Here is a 19,693-nt window from a genome sequence, read left to right as displayed (position 1 = left end):
CCATCCTGCGCCCAGCACAGCGGTGAGCGGAGCTACAGGCCTGTTCAATAAACCGCTTTAAACCGCCTTGGGGGGCGCTTGCCGAGGCCAGAGAATCCATAAAAACACTCGTTATTTTTGTGAAAACTCAAAATCTCAAGATAGATAAATCCCTAAACTGATTTTCTCTGCTGGGCGGGCTCATTAGTGATGGGAGTGCCCAAATACTTGCATTTTCCTCTTTGTTTTTTTAAGCAGTTTTCCCAGCTTGTGGTTCATAGGCTGTTGAGCAAACATCTCAACGAGTCCATTAAATTTTCCCCATGGGTATTTTTCCTTAATTCACAAGCAAACTACGCCCGGCCAAGACCATCATCCTCACGTGTCCCCTCACGTGAAGGTGAAGAACATCTATTGAAGATTCCTATTGAAGAACATCTCGACTGCTTAACAAATCCCCAAACCTGTAGGAAATCCGGCTGAACTTGAGGTTTTGACACACGGAAGAGGGGAAATAAGGCAGCAAACTCCATCTGCAACGTCCTCTTTTCTCTTAATATCGCCAGAGCTCGTCCAAGCGCCTGCGCAGCCGGTGCCGAGCGCGGGGTGGGCATCACGACAGGTGGAATTTCTTGCCAAACTCTGAAGCGTTTGGATTCGATAAAGAAATTTATGAGAACTCGGTTATCTTAACCTACTTTTGTGCAAGAACAATCTTGCCTTTAAAATAAAAGATAAAAATAAATCAACAAAACCCCCCAAAACCCAACACATGAGGTATTCATCACAGGAAACCCAAAGACTCTTTTTGAACAGGTATCAAAATACATACATATACAACGATTTTTTTCTGCTGTCACAGTGCACTCTAATTATTTGATCATTTTCATTGCAATAAAATATCCGGTAGAGATAAAGTGAGAGAGTTTGATCACGTCCCACCGCTTTGACAAGAAGAACAGATTTACAACTGATAAACTGCGAGCCTTTGGATCGCCATAGAGAGGCGGCAAGCACGCTGCTCAATTCCCGACCAGGGAAATCAAACCTAAAAGGTTACAGCTTCAGAAACGATGAAGATTGATCACCTAAAATCGCATTTTATTTTAAAAGTTTCGCTTTGGATTATTTCAATCCGACATCCGATGAACAAGAATCCTTTGTTCATACAAAGCACTATCAAACAGACGTACGTTATTCCAGTTATCAAACACTTCTTGTCTTTACATTGGACACAAACGTTACAGAAAAGTCATGAAAGAGGATTTCCATGGAAGAGCGAGTATTTCTTCTGAATATGAAGATATGAAGAAGTAACACGGACACCTCCCCAAGCAAACCAGCGGGTACTTGTCCACTCTCCACCAGTCCCTTCTACAAGGTACCCACTGGTTTTGCGGGGAGCGGCGCCGACGTTTCCAGTTCAACCTACAACCGGTCATAAAACACTCGTGGCAAAAGCCTTGTGTGTTCACAGAGTGAAGCAGACAAGCCCAACGTCCCCATTTCTGTGTGCGTTTTCGGCGGGCCGGCCGGACACAGTGTGCGCGGAAGGACGATGCCCAGCCTGCCCGTATTGCTTGCTCTAAGTGGAAGTGTCCATCACAGTGCACACCGAAAATTCCAGTTGAGTTGCTCAAAAATCCACGTTGATCCTGCTAAGCGTATTCCCCTTGACAGTAGGATTGTCCCAGAGCTGCGGATGCTGGAGATAAGCACAGTAACTCATATACAGACAGTTGCTGTTACAGTAACCTGAAAGTCTGTTGTTTTAATGTCTAATTTCCATTCATACTTCAGACCTTGAAGATGGAAAAGAACATCTCCTCCAACTGTGCTGCGCGTGGCTGGACACTTAATTCTTAGAAACATGACCGCTAGGCATAAAAATATAAAGAAAATAAGGCATTACAAATGAGTAACGAAGTAAATTTACAGAGATCCTGCTCTTGACACAGATTAACGTCGGTCGTTCACGACCGAAAAAAAAGACAACAAAACCAAAAAATTCCCTCCTTAAAGTAAATGCCAGAATATTCTGCCTGAGCACAAAATTACAAGTTTATTTCTATTTTTTTTGTACTTTTTTTTCCCCAAAAGAACAAGTGGTTCCTTGGTGGGAGAGAGTCCATCAGACCCTGAGAGCAAAGGTCGCACCGTTGGGGACAGGGGAGGGTCCAATGACAGTCACACACGTACCGCGGTGCTTCCCGGGGAACCGCTGCTACACATCAGCTGAAAACCCATAAGAAGAGCTTTTGCACTCAAATATTCCTGTATTCCCCAATTTTTGCACGTTCTTAATTCAGGGCACAGAGAAAGTTGGTCTTTGTTTTGAAAAATATCATTAATACGGATGTGTTAGGTCTGTAGAGAAGGGGGTGTGCGCGTGGGGAGGGACAGGGACACAGCAAAACCCTGTTCATTCCTCCCGGTAACATCCTGAATGAGTCAGGAAAGTACATTGAAGAAATTGTTCTTAGAAACGGAAGCTTCGTTTCTTCTTCTTTAATTACTAAGTGCCAATTAAAATGACATTGCAGCCACAAGAGAGCCAAGCGTGAGAAACCCATAAATTTAAGAGAAAAATCAGCTAAATGGTAGAGGAAAACTACTTTTCTTATCTTGTCCTTGCCTGAATTTATTTGAGGAAAATATAGCATAGGATGTGCAGCCTTTTCTTTTCTCAAAGCCCAGCAAAGTTGGGGAACAAGGTGAACTGGGTCTCCTCTCCTGCGGGACTGCGAGATCTTCTTTCCCATTGCAAGTGGCACGTGCCTTTCTAAATTCTATTTTATTTTATTTTATTTTTAAATTAAATAAACATTAGCACTGTGGAAAATTCTCAGTAGAGTACAAAAGAGTCCACGCAGCCTGCTAGCGGCTGAAGCGTCTGCTGCCTACCGTACAAACACAAAGGATTAACTGGCAGGTCTGCGGAGTCCAACGGAGACCGAAGCCGCTCGGGGGGTCCCCGCCGTCCCCGGTGTCCCCAGCAGCGTCTCCTGCAGCGCTCTATGAGAGCAGAGATCCCCAGAGCACGTCACAGCCGTCACAGCCACCGGCTGAAGCGTTTGGAACTAGAAGGAAGGAGAAGACACGAAGCCGGAGAACTTCCCATCGGCGTTTTCTTACAGTGCTCGCAACTGGGATTTTGGTAAGGATCCATCTTGATAGATGATCAAAACAAGAATGTGTGCGTTAGTAAGTGAAGTCCCATCAGAGGACGCTTAGTTTTTAAATGTTGGCTTGTTTTTACATTCAGTCTCCCGAGACCGCACACCACAACGTAGCCTATGGGCTAAAAATTACACTGAAAAACAATAAAACTGTTTTGAAACATGGGAGAAAACAGCTCGATTGTCCATAAGCAACAACTGGGCTCTTTCTTATGCTCCTAAACCTCAGGAACATGATTGTTTATATTTGCACAGACACATATTACATAGAACTCCACAAAAATCTAAGAGTGTTCCAGAGTAAACTATTCTTTATGACAAGTGTCGACTAAAGGCTGAGGCTGGATGGCCAAGAGCTTTGGCCTCGGGGGGAGGAACAAACAAAACCAGAGGATGCGATGGAAGTCGAGACTGACCCTTAAACCACCGTGGCACCAGGGGGCGACGTAATAATTATAATAATAATGCACAAGAAACGGGCATGTCCAAGCTCCACGTAACCAGTGGCACCAAAACATGCAAGAGACTAAAATCTATCCTATTGTTTCCCTGTGATAAATGAAACACGGAACATAGAAGTCACTACACCAGTACTCCAAACATGATGCCGCTAAATATTTCTCTCGGTGGCCAAACACTTGAAGAAGGCATCAACTGGAAACCAAGATTCAACTCTTTGCTTCTTTTGCGTTTTTTCCTCCTCAGGTTCACAGTGACCTGATCCTGGGTTTCCTTCACGTGGCACGAAGCGTTTTGCCTCACGGATGCTACCGACGCGGGTACGTGGGACGAAGGTGTCACTGCGCAGGAAGGGCCCCCAGCAGTGAGCAGCAGTTCACAACTGACCTTCAGAAGTTCAAAAGAGGAGATAAATAGGAATTTTTCACGTCTTTAACGGAGTCTGAAACAACAGAGTTACACCCGCGGAGCAGCATCGAGTTTATCAGACAGTACAGGACTTGTCCGGAGGCTGCTGAGCCGCGGAGGAGGCGACGCCGGGGCTCGTGGCGTTTGTTTTGGGGAAAACCGTCGGTTTGGGCCGCGTGGCCGGAGGTTTCACCTGCGTGGCCATTTTGACCGATTTCACGGGCCGGAAGGTGCAGGGGATGTCGCCGGCGGTGCTGGCGCTGCGCTGGAACGCGGGCTCGGCGTCCTTGAGGAGCTGGGTGTGCAGGGGGCTGGAGGGTTCGGACGTGGGCGCCACCACCGGGGACGTTTTCAAAGGCTCCAGCGTGTCAAGCACGACGTCCGGCGTGTGCTTCACGCTGCTCTGCCGCTCCAGCTCCCGCAGCTCGTTCAGAGCAGAGTTCATAGTCGCTTCAATGTCCTGCGAACGCAAAGAGAAACGGAGTGAATAACAGCACCCCGACATAGAGAATTAAAAGTTGGTGTTTGGGGAAGGCGTATTTCTTTTCAGCCTCTAAACACAAACGCTCGAATCAGCTGGTGGGTCAAGGACCTTCAGGTGTCACGGTGAAACCCATGCCAAACAACGCGGCATTATATACCGAAGCCAATAAGCTGTAATATTTTCCATCAACGGGGACTCTGGTCCTTCACTGGACCTGATGCTGTTTGGACAAGTAAAATCCCAAAATGCAGCAACCAGAAAAGCCCATGATTCAAAGTGTTAGGACCCATTCTTGTCCTTTATTTTAGGCAGGCGAGATTCAGGAAGGTAAATTCTTAAAGAAAGGATTGATGATTTTTTTCCCCTGGCTGATGGGCCATATACCAAAAGCTGAAATCCCTGAGCGCTCTCACTGCCTCTTTGCTTTTCCTGCTGAGTTGTCTTCCCTTTAAAGTTTTAGAAAACACAGAATATAGTAGAAACATATAGAGAAATTCAAGTCAGCACTTCTCTTGCCTCTTATAAAACACCACAGTTATTAACAAAGAAATATAAAGAGAATTTTGAGATAAAAATGTGGCTTTTCTTGGAGCTACATGCTTGCTGCAGCCCTCTGGTGCGGAGGATCCACGGGAGAGCAGCCGAGCTCAGCGCTGCTGTGACTCACAGCTTGGCTGAAGCTTTGGAGCTTCCTTAGAGGGTTTTTCGGGGGGTGGGGAAGGTAAATCAGTCAAGGAATGGTGGAAGGAACCAGAGACAGTAATCTGACACTCCCGGTCTATCTTGAGGCCAGGCAGATTTTACTTACGAAGTCAGGGAAAATATGGAAAAGGCGTGACGATTATTAGGTGGTGTTTGAACAGATAATACAGGGCGAAGAGAAACACTAATTTAACACAGCTTTTTTTTTTTGCCCTCCCCTCCTCTTTTCCCCCCATCTCTTTTTTCTCCCCAGACTCTTCTCCAGTGCAAACAATGGAATTAACATTCTGGCAGGAAGAGGAGACAGAACAACTTTGGTTAGAGCTTAATTGAAAAAACAAAGAAACTGATTTATGTCAAGTGAAGCCTTGGAAGGACAATGATATATGAAGACAAGAAGAGCGTATAATCCCACTGGAATAAACGGGCTAAAGATATTCATAATGGCAAAATACAACTTTCCATCAGGGCATGTATCAGGTTTTTATTCGGACCTTATTTAGTACCGTTTTGTCAATAAAAATGATGTTTAATTTTCACGTATCTTTGGAAACCTACAAACTCTGGAGCCAGGCAGAGAAGTCTGGTTTTGTAACCCGAGATCCAGGCATTCCTGGGCTTTTGACAGAGCCCTCGCGTCCCGGTGCAGGCGACGTACATGCGGGCGCATCGGAGCAGGAGAGAGAACAGATCCCTCGTGGAAGAGGGAAATCACCCCATTAGGAGCCGTGGCCTGGCCAAATCTGACTTTCAGTCTTTTCATCCTACTCGTGAAAGCACAGACGGATGCACAGACGCCCCTTGCGCTTTTGGTAACAGTGGCCGTGGTGGCGGCTCCGACACGGGGACAGATCTCTGAATAGAGAGAATCTGTCTCAAACCAGTCTGGGTCAAAATTAGCAAAGATAAGGAAAAGTCCCAAGAACATCTTTCCCTTTAAGCTGCACAGAAGGAACTGCAGAAGATGGTTGCCCTGTTGTCCGTGTGGAGTCGGCCCCAAAAGCAGAGAGCGCTCTTTGCAAAGCAGGAACGCGTGTCGGCAGCCTGCCCTCACTTCACGGCACTTGTCACAATAATTAACTAAGGAAAATGAGCAATATTATGTTCAAAGTTGGTTTCTAATCACACACTGACCCTTGGGAGCATATAAAGATGCCACTGTGAGCCCCATACAACCCACTGCTCCATATGCTTCCAATATCTAACCACAGGAGAATGTTCAATTGACACCAAATACTTGACTTTTCTCACGTCTCGAAGTTATGATTGTTTAATTTTTTTGCTGACAGCATTGGAATCTGTGTAACTTTCTGAAATGGATGTTTTTCTTGTTGAAATTAAATTCTGAAGAACGAACAGGGCCAAGCTTTTGTGGAGGAAGGACCTGAGTGTTTATTTTCACTCGTGGAAGCGGCTTCAGCGACTTCCACAACGTGAGGTTGAAAAACTAGACTCAAGCGTGAAGCAAGTTAATACCGCCCTGCGAGAAGGGATACAAGGTTAAGTCAGACTTTGCATTAAAGCATCTTATTGTATGCAACATCCTTCAAGTTTCCAAACCAAATCTCCCAGGCAAAGTACTATTTACCTGTGCAATAACCTCGGGGTCCATGGGCCGATGGTTGTTGAAGCTCTTGGACCTCCCTGCCGTCACGGTTTTCCGGATCTGCGGGCTGTCGATCCTGTTCTTCAGAGACGAGTGTCGGCTGATAGAATTGAGGCTGCCGTGGCCACTGATGGAGCATTTATCTGGAACCTCCTTGGGAAGACTTTGGCTCAGAATGGGTTGAGATGAGGGTCTGGAACTGGCTATGGCTCCTGGGGAGGCGGGTTCTGCCATTGAACTACCTAGTCCGTGGTTGTCACTTGGACGGAAGGCTCTTCTGATGCTGCCTGACTCTGGTTTCTTTCTTTGCCTTCAGTCACAAAAGCAAAACAAGTCAATACAAGCAGGTACAACATAACGGGCTGTCATTTGAAGATATCCCCCCAGGACGATACAGAGGACAATGGAAAGGGACACAAAGATACCCAGATGACAAATACACCCGGGCTCTTAGGAGTCATGGTAAAACAGTGAAATTATAAATCGTTCCGGTTTAACACTTCTAACAACAAGGCTGAGTTTCTGGCAGCTGTGCACATTCATAGCAACAACAGGAAACTTGGATGGAACGTAATTAACTTGGTCAAGAAGAAAATAACTGATATTTGAACCAAAAAAAGAGAAACAAAACAACCCTCTGTGCCATCAACAGGTTTTGATGATGTGTTTTTATTACAGTAGAAGAGCAGAGCTACAATTTTTGACTGGAGGACACAGTATAAGTCTACTAAGCTCCTGGCCCAAGGCATCAAGTTATTGTTTTCAGAGACTAGCAAGCAAAGAACCCCCCAGTTTGGGGTTAACGATCGTTTCCAATATTTGCTGGTGGTACCAGATGTTTCTTTTACATCGCTTTAGCAGGACCATGAGGCATTATCTAACGCAGGGCTACAGATACACCAAGAGATGATGTCAAATGAATGAGTTGGTCCAAACAATTTAGTTTCTACCCCAGCACCATGCGGTCTGACAGCACGATTCCATTGAAATCATAGGAAGGCCAATGCAGCAGAACACTTTATGCCATAGGTCTGAAGCTTGGCATCCATTATACAGGGAAGGATCCATTTATATATAGCACCAGCCCCATGAATAACTGCAAGAAACTGTTAACTCCAGTAGGATTTTGGCATCCAAATAATAATTCAGTGGGTGGCACAACTGTCATTGCGAAACCATCTGATTTAATTTTGCTCAAGTCTGTTCACACATAGGTCAGAAGATTCATTCCTAAAGAAAAAACAACAAAATGAGTCTTATGCTACTATTGCTAAATATCAGTTTCCCCTAGTAAAGGGAAAAATAACTGGGGTGGACATTACCCAGAGGCTTCTTACAAACACTACGTACAACCCTACAAAAACCAGCAGATGGTGAAGCTCCAACAGGGCTCTGTTCATTACACAGAGCTCGCCGTGACTGGCAGAATAGCACATTTCAACGGCTCCAACAAGAAATATGGGAAAAGCAAGCCCAGAACCCAAGCTGATCAGATGAATAGAGCTTCACTGATTTCAACACAGCTCCGCCGGCTCCCAGGAGCTGAGGACCAGCCATTAGCAGGTCCGAACCTTTAAAAAGGATGCATTTCTGTTAACGCCTTTGTAGGCTACATTCTGTTAAATTAAGTGAAGGTTAAAAATATCCACTCCCATAAAACTGTAATTATCATATTAACACTTTCATTGCACTATAGAGATATGCGTGTTTTTTTTAATATGAAGGAAATAATCAGAAAGAGATGGGGATAAGTCTGCTCTAGACTAACTAAATGACAGACTAAGATATTTAGTCTGTTCCTAGCTTCATTTCCCAGGTTTCTTATTCTGTTGAGTGTTGGCTAAAGTATCGATTTCTGGTTGAGGAGGTGAAGTTAGAGCAGCAGGGAGGTGCGTTGTGTCACCGCAAGCATATGGTTAGTAACCCAAGGTGAGAAGTGCTGGAGGAACCAAAGAATGTTATGGGCAATGCCAGATGGTGGGACTTAAGGTACATCATTTAGCATAAAACATGACACTAGTTTCTGAAAAAAGCGTCCCCCACCCCATAAAACACGTTAAATGTCAACGAGACACGACAAAGCACAGAACACAACGAGGAATGGGAACGCACAATTATGAGAACTCCGCTATTCCCCTCCCTCTCTCTGGGTGCTTCGCTTATAAAATAGGATGTATTTGGGAAAACAGGAACAGATGGCACCTTGGGGTCAGGGAGGAGAAGTCAGTGGGGTTTGAAATGAGCATCGGCCACGCTGGCGACAGAGAGAGTGAGGACAGCAAAATGTGAGCAGGTTAGACGAGGGGAAGCAGAGAGTGATGGTGGCACCCCTTAGCAGTTACGCTTTTCCAGGGAAGGACTCATCACTTTACAGTTAAGTAAAATAATGCAAGGCTGTTCTTACTTGTTGATGTTTGCAAGGTAAATATCTGCGACGTGACCCCCGCTCGGGCAACTGGCACCAGCTCTAGCAGTCACTTTTTCCTCCGGTGGCTCAGAATTTATCTCTATTTCAGACTTCGGGCTGGATCTTTCAGAGATACCGTCCTCACTGGGAAGGAGGAGGGGAAGGAAATCACAACCGAGACAGAACCAACAGCGCTGAATCTCACACCCAGCGCTGCAAATACTGCCCATAGAGGACACCAGCGCTGTGCTAGCGTCTTCCACTTAAAGAATCATTACAAATCTTAAAAATGAAAGGGCCTGATTTCTGTGAGCAACCTGGAGAGCCCAGCTCTGCATCTTTAACAGGCCGGCAGCACCAGGATGATTTTTATATCAATCTCCACATACGTGGACACCTACACCTCTGGGAGCTCTGCGGGTTTCGGGAGGTCCCAAAAGGATGAACTCTTCCCCTCCTTGACCCAAACGCTCCATTCCACACCTGAGTTTTAAGCAAGCCCGCCTCACAGATGGGCTTAAAAGTGTAACATACGTGTCTTGAACGACGATATACTGATGAGGAATAAGGCCGTCAATTCCATTGTGGCGTCCCTCCCACCAGTCATCTGAGGCCCGCTGATAGAGCAAGAGAGAAGCTCCTTTTTTAAAGGACAGCTCTCGGGCAGTCCTGCCAATGTAGTCGAACTTCGCTATCGCTTCTATGGGCTCACACTCTAGGAGATAGAAGGGAATAAACAACAATTCACTAAACACTTGGGCTCAGGTAAGTAGTCAACAGTTTAAACCCACCATAAAGCAGCTTATGATGATGAGAGCATGGAATGTCGCTTCTTGAATGCGGCAGAGGGTTGAAGCGGTGAGATTCAGAGGGGAACCCCTATAACAGGGGGATGTTGCAATGTCAGCGTTCACCTAATCTCTACGTGGCGGACACATTCACATTTTCCAAGTCATCAACCCACTTACAGCAACTCGGCGTACCAGGATGGAAATGGCAAAATTAGTATATCATTCAAATAAAAGAAAATATTTCAAAGCTGGATAGCAATCAGGTGTGTTCCAGATAAAAATATGCCTAGGGTACATCTTCCTAAAGGCAGCTAAATAAACCTCCTGGGCAGGCAGGACTTCTTATTAACATTTAGAGAGGGGAAATATCCTCTGATCCCAAGCTGCTTCAGAAATAAAGCGTCTATTCAGAAGGAAATTTCGGTGAGGTTCCCCCAACCCAGGTGAGCAGGTTCGGGCACCGCGGGCAGCCACACTATTCACCAAACGGCCACGGAAATGAATGGAAACATTTGGTGTCACCGCCGCCGCGGATCGTGCGGTGATGGGGAGAGCGAGCGGCTGCACGACGTGCTCCAAACCCGCTGCGACTGCTCCCAGAGGAACCGCGGCCGCTCTGTTTCTGCCACCAGCCACCGACCCAGGTCCCTGCAGGGCTCTGATGTTACAATACAGGCATTTAGACACTCGGGAAAATCAATATGAAATTCAAGCGGATTATTTTTAAGAGTTAGAAAAACTGGCCGTTGGTTGAGTTTAAATGTATAGTAAGCCAGCTCCCAAGCCTAGGCAGGAATCGGGGGAATGGAGATGAGCTCAACCACACAGCGCCCATGGGCTTCAGCCTCTAATTACTTTAAAGGAGCTTTAACACTGCCAAGCAGTCCATGGAAACTGAGTTCTTTCCTGGTGAAAGAGATGTGTCATTCCTCTCCCAAGACAGGTAAAGATACACCATCTCATTCTGAGGTCTCCTCAGCATCACGGGAAGCTTTTGCAGTGCAAGAGCCAGGCAAAAAAGCCTGGAAGGCCAAACATGAGCCACAGCTTTTACAGTTATCCCCTGGGAGGGCGTACGCCCAAGAATTAGGCCTCCAAGGCAAAGCAGTAGCTGGGCTTGAGAAAACAGAGTGTAAATCCATTGGAGTGAGGTGATGGTGTCAGCCGGTGCGAGAGAGCAGAGCAAAAGCATCATCCCCCAAAGAGCCCCATCGACATCCACAGTGGCGAAGTACAAACTGACCGAGCGCTGAGGACAATCGGCCACGGGACCTGCGAGATTAACCCCTAAACTATTAACTTCACTGTTATTAAACCAGACTGCTCAGGATTCTGTCAAATCACACGTCTCAGGTAAGCCTGTGCTCAGCATCGCACGGGTCCCGTTATCAGCCCTCAGCCCCCCGGGGGCTGAGAAAAGCCCGGCCCGCGTTGGCAGCCCGCGATAGCCGCCCTGCTCCACGCTCCCCAGAGCACATGGTTATCTGGTTTTGGCTCCTTCTTCCCCTCTTGCTTGTTTTGCCTCTGGAGCCAGCTTCTTCATAACACTAAAAACCCGATAAAGCTGTGTTTTGGTGTCCCCCTCTGTTTGGGAAGGGGATGGGAGTGTGGTTTTGTAAATCCATCTGTTTCATTAAGAAGTGTTTATTGTTCCAGATGAGTGCGGCACTCAGGTTTCTTATGTTTCCAATTTGCTTTTTAGGACTCTGGCTTTTGCCCAGAGAAGTGATTTTAGACTCTAATTTCCAGTAGCTTTTTCCTACTACACTTATGCTCAGAGAAGAAAGCTGTACGAGTAAAGAGCACTAAGGCTAAGCCAAACAATCACCCCTGCCAGTCTGACAGCCTGTGTTAGGAAAGCAGCAGTTTAAAATCTTTCCACTCATCCACATAATTTAACAAACACACGACCTGCTTGTCTCGCAGCATTTCTGACCTCTTACACCTGTCTCACCAAAGAGCTAAAGGAGCTCGGTCACACCGAAAGACCGAAGGAGCGAGAAAAAGCGAAGAGCATCCGTCCCACTGAGTTGCAGAGTCGTACGCTCCATTTCGGACCAGTGTGCCTGAAGTGTGACACTGCACGGCTCAATTAGGATGTGAGGCTCTTTATTAAACCAGACCTTGCTGCTCCCTCAATGAGACAGGGGCCCAGCTCCCTCCTCTGCTCCAGTGCCAAACGCTCCCTCCCAAATGCTTCCTATGGAATATTCCGTGTAGGTTGCAGAGCCCCATCCAAAATGCTTCCAAATTTTACCTTGCTCAGGGGCCCCACACGCAATCTAGTTCCAGAGGCTGTAAAGCTGCGTCCTTCTCTAATCTCTAACTGCTCGTTTTCCCACCGTTGTGCCCTCGCAGCCACACGAGCAACCTAAAAATCCCACGCAGGAACAATGCCAAGTGCACCCCACGGTGTTTCAGCCTGCAGACTTCAGTCCCAGGCCTTACAGACACGGCATGAGTTGCCTTTCCTCTGTTACAGCAATGAAATTGCTCTTTCTTTAGGTACCAACTCAAAAAGCGCAATTTTCATGCATTTTTAAGCAGCGAACCCTCCTTAGAAAGAACACTGCTCAAGACAGACAGTGAACTCCTGGTTCATTCCTGTGTGCTTTGTGTTTCCTCTCCACAACCTTGGCGAGGATTCGCTGTGACAGTGCTTGACCTTGCCAAGGGAGAAGCGATTTTCCGGTGTTTCTAGCGGTGTTCAACATTGTGTCCCTTGTTACTGTGTGTGAGCTGTGAAGGCAGCACGATGCCATGGGAAAGGTTTGTTAGGCAGCTGCTGGAGGACGGAGAGCAAAAAGCAGCACGGGAGCACAGGGCAGGGCTATCGAGCAAATTGCTAAAGACCAGCTCGAAAAGGATGCCACTTCAACTGAAAGGAACGCCGCCTTCCTTCCCACCGTTACAGCTGAGGCCGTCACGAGCAAAACCACCGCAGAACTTACATAGACAACTGCACGGGGCCGAAAGACAAGAATAAAACCATGCTGTGTCCTGCTCGGGTCAGCCTGCTTTACGTGCTGGTCGGTATTCTGGGGATCACTGTTTCCCAGCAGTAACATCATCTTTTCCTCCAGTCTGGATGGGGCTCTCCTGCAACTGTTCCCCATCGCAGGAGGAGGCTTTGGAGGTATCAACAGCCACTCAAAGTCTGCAGTGTCACTTTTTTCTTATGAAATATTGTGCTGTTCTCGGTGTTGGCACTGCTTTCCACTGCTCAGACAATGAATGGAATGGAGTTTCCCCAGCAAGACCCAAAAATTACCACCAGGACCCTCTATGCTATAACCGTGGAATGCAACGGGTTTTTGATTTTGCGTCCTTCCTTAAAGCAGAACTACTGGGGCGTAAAGCACACATGACTCCCTCGCCAAAGCTCCTGAGAGATGCCCGGCACACACTGGAACACGTCCAGCTTCGGCTCTGCGTTTCCCCCAGGACTTCCAGCTCTAAGGTCCTTCCAGAGCACAGATGAGCTCAAACAGTTGTGCAAGAGCAGCATGTGCTGAGGTACCCCTGAAAAGAAGGGATGCTTCAAAAATACTCAGGTAACTTCTAATGACTCCTGTTGATCCTATGCCTTTTGACTTTTGGGCATTGGATGCTGTATGTGATGTTTCAAGTGACTATTCAGGTTTGAACTCCGCTGTGGATCTAACTTTGAACTTAAATTGCAAAGCGCTGTCTCCTCTGCCTCCCGCCCAGTGGGCTGCGCCAGTTAACCGAGGAGGCCATAGATGTACGTACCGTCGTCGCTGGTGTGGTGCTCGGCTGTCGTGTCCGGAACTGAGTCTTCTGTTGAGGCTCTCTCTCCATGGGGACTTTCGCTACGACAGGCAGAAAGAGAGACAGTGCTTTAAACGGCTGGAAACTGAGTTTCCTCATCAGCAACAATCAAAGATAACTTGACAAGGAACATCCATATTGGGAGTCAATATCTGGGTTCCACTGTGACACTCTGTGGATGTATTTGCACACGCTGAAGTCAGTGTGTCTCAAAATCAAGCTAAGTTCTTATCTGATCAAGCAAACTGAACACCTCCCTTAACCTGTATGCTGTCAGGAAAGTCCAGCCTCAGATCTTATAACCCAGACCTCTGGAGATGTTTACAAGTCAGATACCAGTGGCGTGTTGGGTCTGGCCCCTCTCTGCCATGCCAGAATTATTTCCTCAGCTATACCCTCCATTGCTCTAACTAGCTCATTAGATGACTGAGATAGCTGCCATTTCCTGGGGGAAATTATTTCTCAACTCATAATGATATTTCCAGGTCCGAGTTTGTCATCTCCCTCTGTCCCTTTCATCACAATCTCAAATTGCCCCATTCATTCTACTGATCAATTCCCACAGCCAGGCCAAGCGCATGGAATCTTTATTTACAGAGCACCCACCCCACAAGAGCCCTCAGTCCTGGTTTGTGTGCAGAAAAGCTTCGGTAGGATCGACACGCAAACAAGTGGCAACCGAAGGAGATGTTTCTGTAAGAAGCTACTCAAGCGGTTCTCTTGGGACAGGAGCAGAGAGGAAACGGGCAGAGGATGCGCCGCCTGTCCTGCCCGCTCATCCCACCAGATGCCGTCGATAAGGACAAAATGTGTTTGCTGCGCTCTCACTAACTCATTAAATTAGACTTTCAATTCTCTTCACACGGTAATAACTTAATCCCTCGTTTTGGCCTTAAAGTGAGTGATTGCAGATATAAAGCGCTCTGCCTTAGATAATCTACCCCCCATACTCTTTAAAACGAGAGGAAAAAAGAAGGCGTAACATGTTTGGATAATTCTTGCATCGCATTATGCTTAATCCACACGACACGAAGCTGCCCCAGCACCTCCTGAGTCAGTACCTCAGGAATCAACCTTTCCTGTCCTTTGCAAAGCCTTCGTGCTACTTAATGAAGTTTACAGAAGAATTCGAAGCCAAACGCAGGTCCCGAGGGGCACGCGGCATTGAGGGCTAACGTTTCACACAGACCGTGAAGTCATCCAGCCAACGCTCCAGACCCAAACCCCGCACAAAGACCACGCGCCTCTTCCCACCCCGGCCTCCAAATGCATTTTCCTCCAGAAAACCCGTCTGTGCTGCCCACTCAGGTTCTGCTGTGTCAGGCCCAGCTTAACGCTGGGTTTAACCCCCAGGGCTCTGACAATACAAGGAATATATATATATCCCGCCAGAGGAACACCATGCAAGTCGAGCATCTACAAACTGTCTTCACCTGGTCCCGCTGGCCGGTGCGCAGGGCTCTCCCTGTGCCGACCTCCTGCGGTGCTGGATGGACAGACAGACCTGGCATAGCCCTGATTTGTCATGATAAATGCAAATAACTGAATTTGTGCTAACAGCCCTGCTGTCCTCTGCTTGGGGTGAGCTGTTTCCAAGCTCCTGGGAGATGCAGAGTACACGAGTTGCGGCACCAAGCGCAGGCAGCCCCCGTGGCAAAGCATCGCCCGTCAGTTCTCAGAACCACACAGAATCCCAGAATGTCCCAGTGCAATCCCCCCATGGAGCAGGAACACCCAGATGAGGTTACACAGGAAGGTGTCCAGGCGGGTTGGAATGTCTGCACAGAAGGAGACTCCACAACCCCCTGGGCAGCCTGGGCCAGGCTCTGCCACCCTCACCAGGAACAAGTTTCTTCTCAGATTTAAGTGGAACCTCCTGTGTTCCAGTTTAAACCCATTGCCCCTTGTCCTGTCACTGGTTGTCACCCAGAAGAGCCTGGCTCCATCCTCCTGACACTCCCCCTTTCCATATTGATCCCCAGGAATGAGTCCCCCCTCAGTCTCCTCTTGTCCAGCTCCAGAGCCCCAGCTCCCTCAGCCTTTCCTCACACGGGAGATGCTCCACTCCCTTCAGCATCTTGGTGGCTGCGCTGGACTCTCTCCAGCAGTTCCCTGTCCTGCTGGAACTGAGGGGCCACAACTGGACACAATATTCCAGGTGTGGTCTCCCCAGGGCAGAGCAGAGGGGCAGGAGAACCTCTCTGACCTACTGACCACCCCCTTCTAACCCACCCCAGGTACCATTGGCTTCCTGGCCACATGGGCCAGTGCTGGCTCATGGTCACCCTGCTGTCCCCAGGACCCCCAGGTCCCTTTCCCCTACACTGCTTTCCAACAGGTCCTTCCCCAATTTATACTGGAACTTATACAGTTCCGCGGCACCGAGACAGCTCAGTCCAGCCAAGCAGCACCGGCAAACGTAGCGGGAGCTGCTCCCCGATGGATCTGCTGGATGATGAGGATTCACTCTGCTGCTCTGTGGCAAAGAGCCCTGCGGGCAATAAAATCTAAATAGCAGGGCTGTGAGGAGGTGGAATAGGAACCAGGTGCTCCCTCCTGGCTTCGAGCAGTTTCCCTCGCTTGCTCCTGCCCTTCTCTGCTTAGCAGGGTCTCGGGGTCAGGGTGGTTAGGAAGGGCAATGAAATAAAACCAAATGACTACAGAAAATTAATATTACCTTCCAGGACATTTTGCCTCCTACATGAAGTGTCACCCCCACTGAACATTTCACATTTTTATTCCCTTCACCTTACGGGACGGAACCTCTTGTCAAACTTAATGTGTTTCCTTAAGGTCGTAAAGATTCTTCATCTTTTTTTTCCCTACAACATATAACATCAGCTAAAAACATCAGAGCGAAGGGTAAAATTAACAGAATTTCCAAAAGAGGCTCTGGCACGTCTTCTGCAAACAGCGGTTAGTAAGAAGGAGCCCGTGGAGGGAGCTGATAGTTAATGCTCCTCTGAAACAAGTCAGGGAAACAAGGCCAGCTCTGTCACCACAGCGACTTCATTTTAAAAATGTATTTATTTTAGGGTATGAAAATAATCATTTGCATTCCTGGGACACCGGAGGAGGGAAAGAGCTGCGGGAGAAGCAGGACACAATTTAACACTCCTCCTTTTGAGAGGGAGAGATCAGCCTCGGTAGGAAAGAAAACACCTCCTTTCCTTCCCCCGCTCCCCAGCCTTCCACCCCAGATGACAGGAGCCGCTCGGGCTGAATTGCTTCCAGATGTGGCTTTGCAGACTGAACACGCGGCCAGGCCTCCGGAGCTTTGAGCTGGATGGAAATGGTGATTTTGCATTCCTGCCTCTTCCCTCCCCCACCGCCGGCGCTGCCCGGAAAATTAAACCGTGTCGCAGCTTTCGAGGTTCAGCTGCAGTGACCCCTGAGTCTGAAGCAAAGGCCATCGGGACAATAAAAAAAAAAGGCAAAAGCAGGAGAATAAAAAAGAAGAAGAAAAAAGAACAGATTGATTTTGGCAGCTACCACACCAGAACATCCGAGAAAAGCCCTTGCCCTTCAAGATCAGTGAGCTGGGTTTGACAAGTGAACAGTTACTTTCTATCAGCTTATTTCTTTTAAGGTGGTGACGCTCCGGAGATAACCAGAGGCATCTCCTCTTCTGTAAAACAGATTTTTGAAAGGCTGAGCCAGATGCTTGAATCCAGAATTAGACAGCACACAACGCATGGCTGTACCTTGCTAATCCGTAAATAAATATCCACCCATTCATCATCTCCTCTGTCATACCAGTAATCCTCGGTGTTTCCACCTCTGCTATAGACTGGACCCTCCAGCTCCCTTGGTCCCGGGAAGATGTTCTCATGTTGGATGATGATGGTTTTGATCAATTCATTGACATGGGCTTGGCAAGAGACTTGATCGTGACCTTCAGGCACAGACATCAGCGTCGGCCCAAAGCAGATGGCTAAATTGTAGGGATCCATCATGTTCTCTTCACTGAACTGTGATAAACTGCAAAAGACAGAAGTGGGGAGGAGGGTTAACAGCAAAAAACAACTTTACCATCATCATCCGCGGAGCTGGGAAGGTTCGCTTTGGGTTTGCTGCTGTTTAAAGCTGATCAGCTGGGACTTGAATATTCTGGGTCTGCGTAGAAAATGAGATACTGATGGTATCGACAGAGAACTGAAACGGAAACCTCAAAGGGAGCCTGAAAGCTCAAGGCTACACAAAAAGAGCTGGGTGCTGACTTTACAATGGGAAGATGTTCTTTTTTAATCTTCATCTTTAATTCTTCCGTATTTGAGACAGTGAGCCAGAGACAGGTCTCTGTTAGGTAAAAATACTGTCTTGCAGTTCTATTTCTCTTTCACCTACATGGTATTCAGAGGGTTTTGACCATGTATATATAACCTTCTGGTCAGGACGGTTTTCCTTTGCGCTACCTCAGGCATCAAGACCACGGTACCGGAGGAAACTAATGTCTCCGAGCTCCCCAACGAACCCGACGGGTGCAGAGGAGCGTTTCACAAAAACACCCTCACCCTCCACCACCCACACGACTTAGCGCTCCTCGCTGGTGCACAACCCAGTGTGTGACTCTTTCATAGCAATCCTTGCTTGGTTTATTCATGTTATTCACTTTCATTCATGGAACTCCTTGGCGATTGCGTTGGCATTGCTGGGATGAATCTCAGTGCGGCTGACAAGCCCAGGAAGGCAGACACGGTAGGAAGCCACGGCAGCATTTGTATTAACACCTTGTTTGTTGAGATTACACGCTGCAACGTTACCGGTGGTTCTGCCATTTATCCTGTTTATACTGAGCTCTACAACAGGGCCGTGGTGCTCTCAAGGATACTCACTGATTGAGGAACGCAAAGAGGTATCTCATGACAATCAGAGTGGTTTTGGGCAGGTTCAGAAGGACTTTCCGCACGTGCAACGCTCTCTCTTGTAAATTATCCATTGCTGAAAGGGAGAAAGAGCAACACGGGTCATCGTCTCGCCATACCCACCATCCCACCCGCAGAACCTGCTGGTGACGCCTTTGACAATGAAGGTCCCCAAAACACGTGAGACTTCCCTGCAAGATCCTTCCCAGCGTGGGAGCGCTGGATGTCATCTGCTCTAAGAGTTCTGGCACAATAGCTCATTCAAGTTAGCTCCGAACGGTGGGTGTTTAAGAAAGGAAATTGTATAAGACTCAAAGGAAAATTAACATAGTTAAAGGGTGAGGCAAAAAGCTCTGTGTGTAGCAGCCTACTGAGAAATAAGTGGGCAGCACAAACCATCTCAGAAGGCAGAGCTTATTTCCAAGTATATTTAACTTCTCGTATGATGTGAATTCAACTCTGTAAGCGCATTTATCAGGAGGAGAAAACCACGAGCCATTGCAGGAGCAGTTATCTTCTGCTTTACTTCAAAGGCTGCCGCGGCAAAGGCCGTTTCACTACTCGGACAATAGAATCATTCTTTGATTCTGAAGGACATGGCAACACTCAGGCCATTTAAAATGAAGTTGTTCATGTACAAAAAACACCAACAACCGTCTGCCTACCAGAAGCACCTTTAGAAACCATCAGAAACGTTAATAACTCAGCTGTGACTGTCCTCACCATCGATATTCTTTAAGAGGAGTGAATAGCTGGCACCTCACGGTTATGAAGCTAAATCCTGCGAAGTGGAGGTTTTGGTTTTATTCTGTTTTAAAATAATCTTGTCACAAAGCACTGCCTCAGAAAAACCCATGGTATAGTCCTTAAAAATCTCTTTGTTTTTATCTCCTTCCTTATTCATTTAAAAAATCACTATCAGAACAAGGATGGCTGTAACCAGGTAAATGCCCAGACTCTGGCTAATAGAGATTAGGATATGAATGGAATGCAAACCCAGCCAAAATAAGCATAAAAAGAT

At 47.4% G+C, this 19,693-nt stretch overlaps 1 protein-coding gene across 10 annotated transcripts in view; it reads right to left on the bottom strand.

Moving 5' to 3' along the window:
* Nucleotides 1-1,059: 1,059 nt before the first annotated feature.
* Nucleotides 1,060-19,693, bottom strand: part of SRGAP2 (SLIT-ROBO Rho GTPase activating protein 2) — a 91,414-nt gene continuing 72,780 nt past the window's right edge. For 6 of the 10 annotated variants that reach the window (XM_065038652.1, XM_065038649.1, XM_065038650.1 and 3 more), the window contains 7 exons: nucleotides 18,643-18,748; nucleotides 17,564-17,788; nucleotides 13,769-13,848; nucleotides 9,759-9,939; nucleotides 9,222-9,368; nucleotides 6,800-7,127; nucleotides 1,060-4,485 (listed from right to left, as the gene is read on the bottom strand). In XM_065038652.1, the coding sequence (XP_064894724.1) occupies nucleotides 4,102-4,485; nucleotides 6,800-7,127; nucleotides 9,222-9,368; nucleotides 9,759-9,939; nucleotides 13,769-13,848; nucleotides 17,564-17,788; nucleotides 18,643-18,748 (1,451 nt within the window). In that variant the 3' untranslated portion in view covers nucleotides 1,060-4,101. Of the gene's footprint in view, nucleotides 4,486-6,799; nucleotides 8,048-9,221; nucleotides 9,369-9,758; nucleotides 9,940-13,768; nucleotides 13,849-17,563; nucleotides 17,789-18,642; nucleotides 18,749-19,693 lie in introns of those variants that run through there. The other 4 variants (XM_065038654.1, XM_065038653.1, XR_010467581.1 and 1 more) reach the window with 3 other exon arrangements.

This window comes from Columba livia, chromosome 22 (assembly GCF_036013475.1).
Source record: "Columba livia isolate bColLiv1 breed racing homer chromosome 22, bColLiv1.pat.W.v2, whole genome shotgun sequence".
Classification (NCBI taxonomy): domain Eukaryota; kingdom Metazoa; phylum Chordata; class Aves; order Columbiformes; family Columbidae; genus Columba; species Columba livia.
Note: the sequence above shows the minus strand (reverse complement) of the source record. Positions and strands in the feature narration are given on the sequence as shown.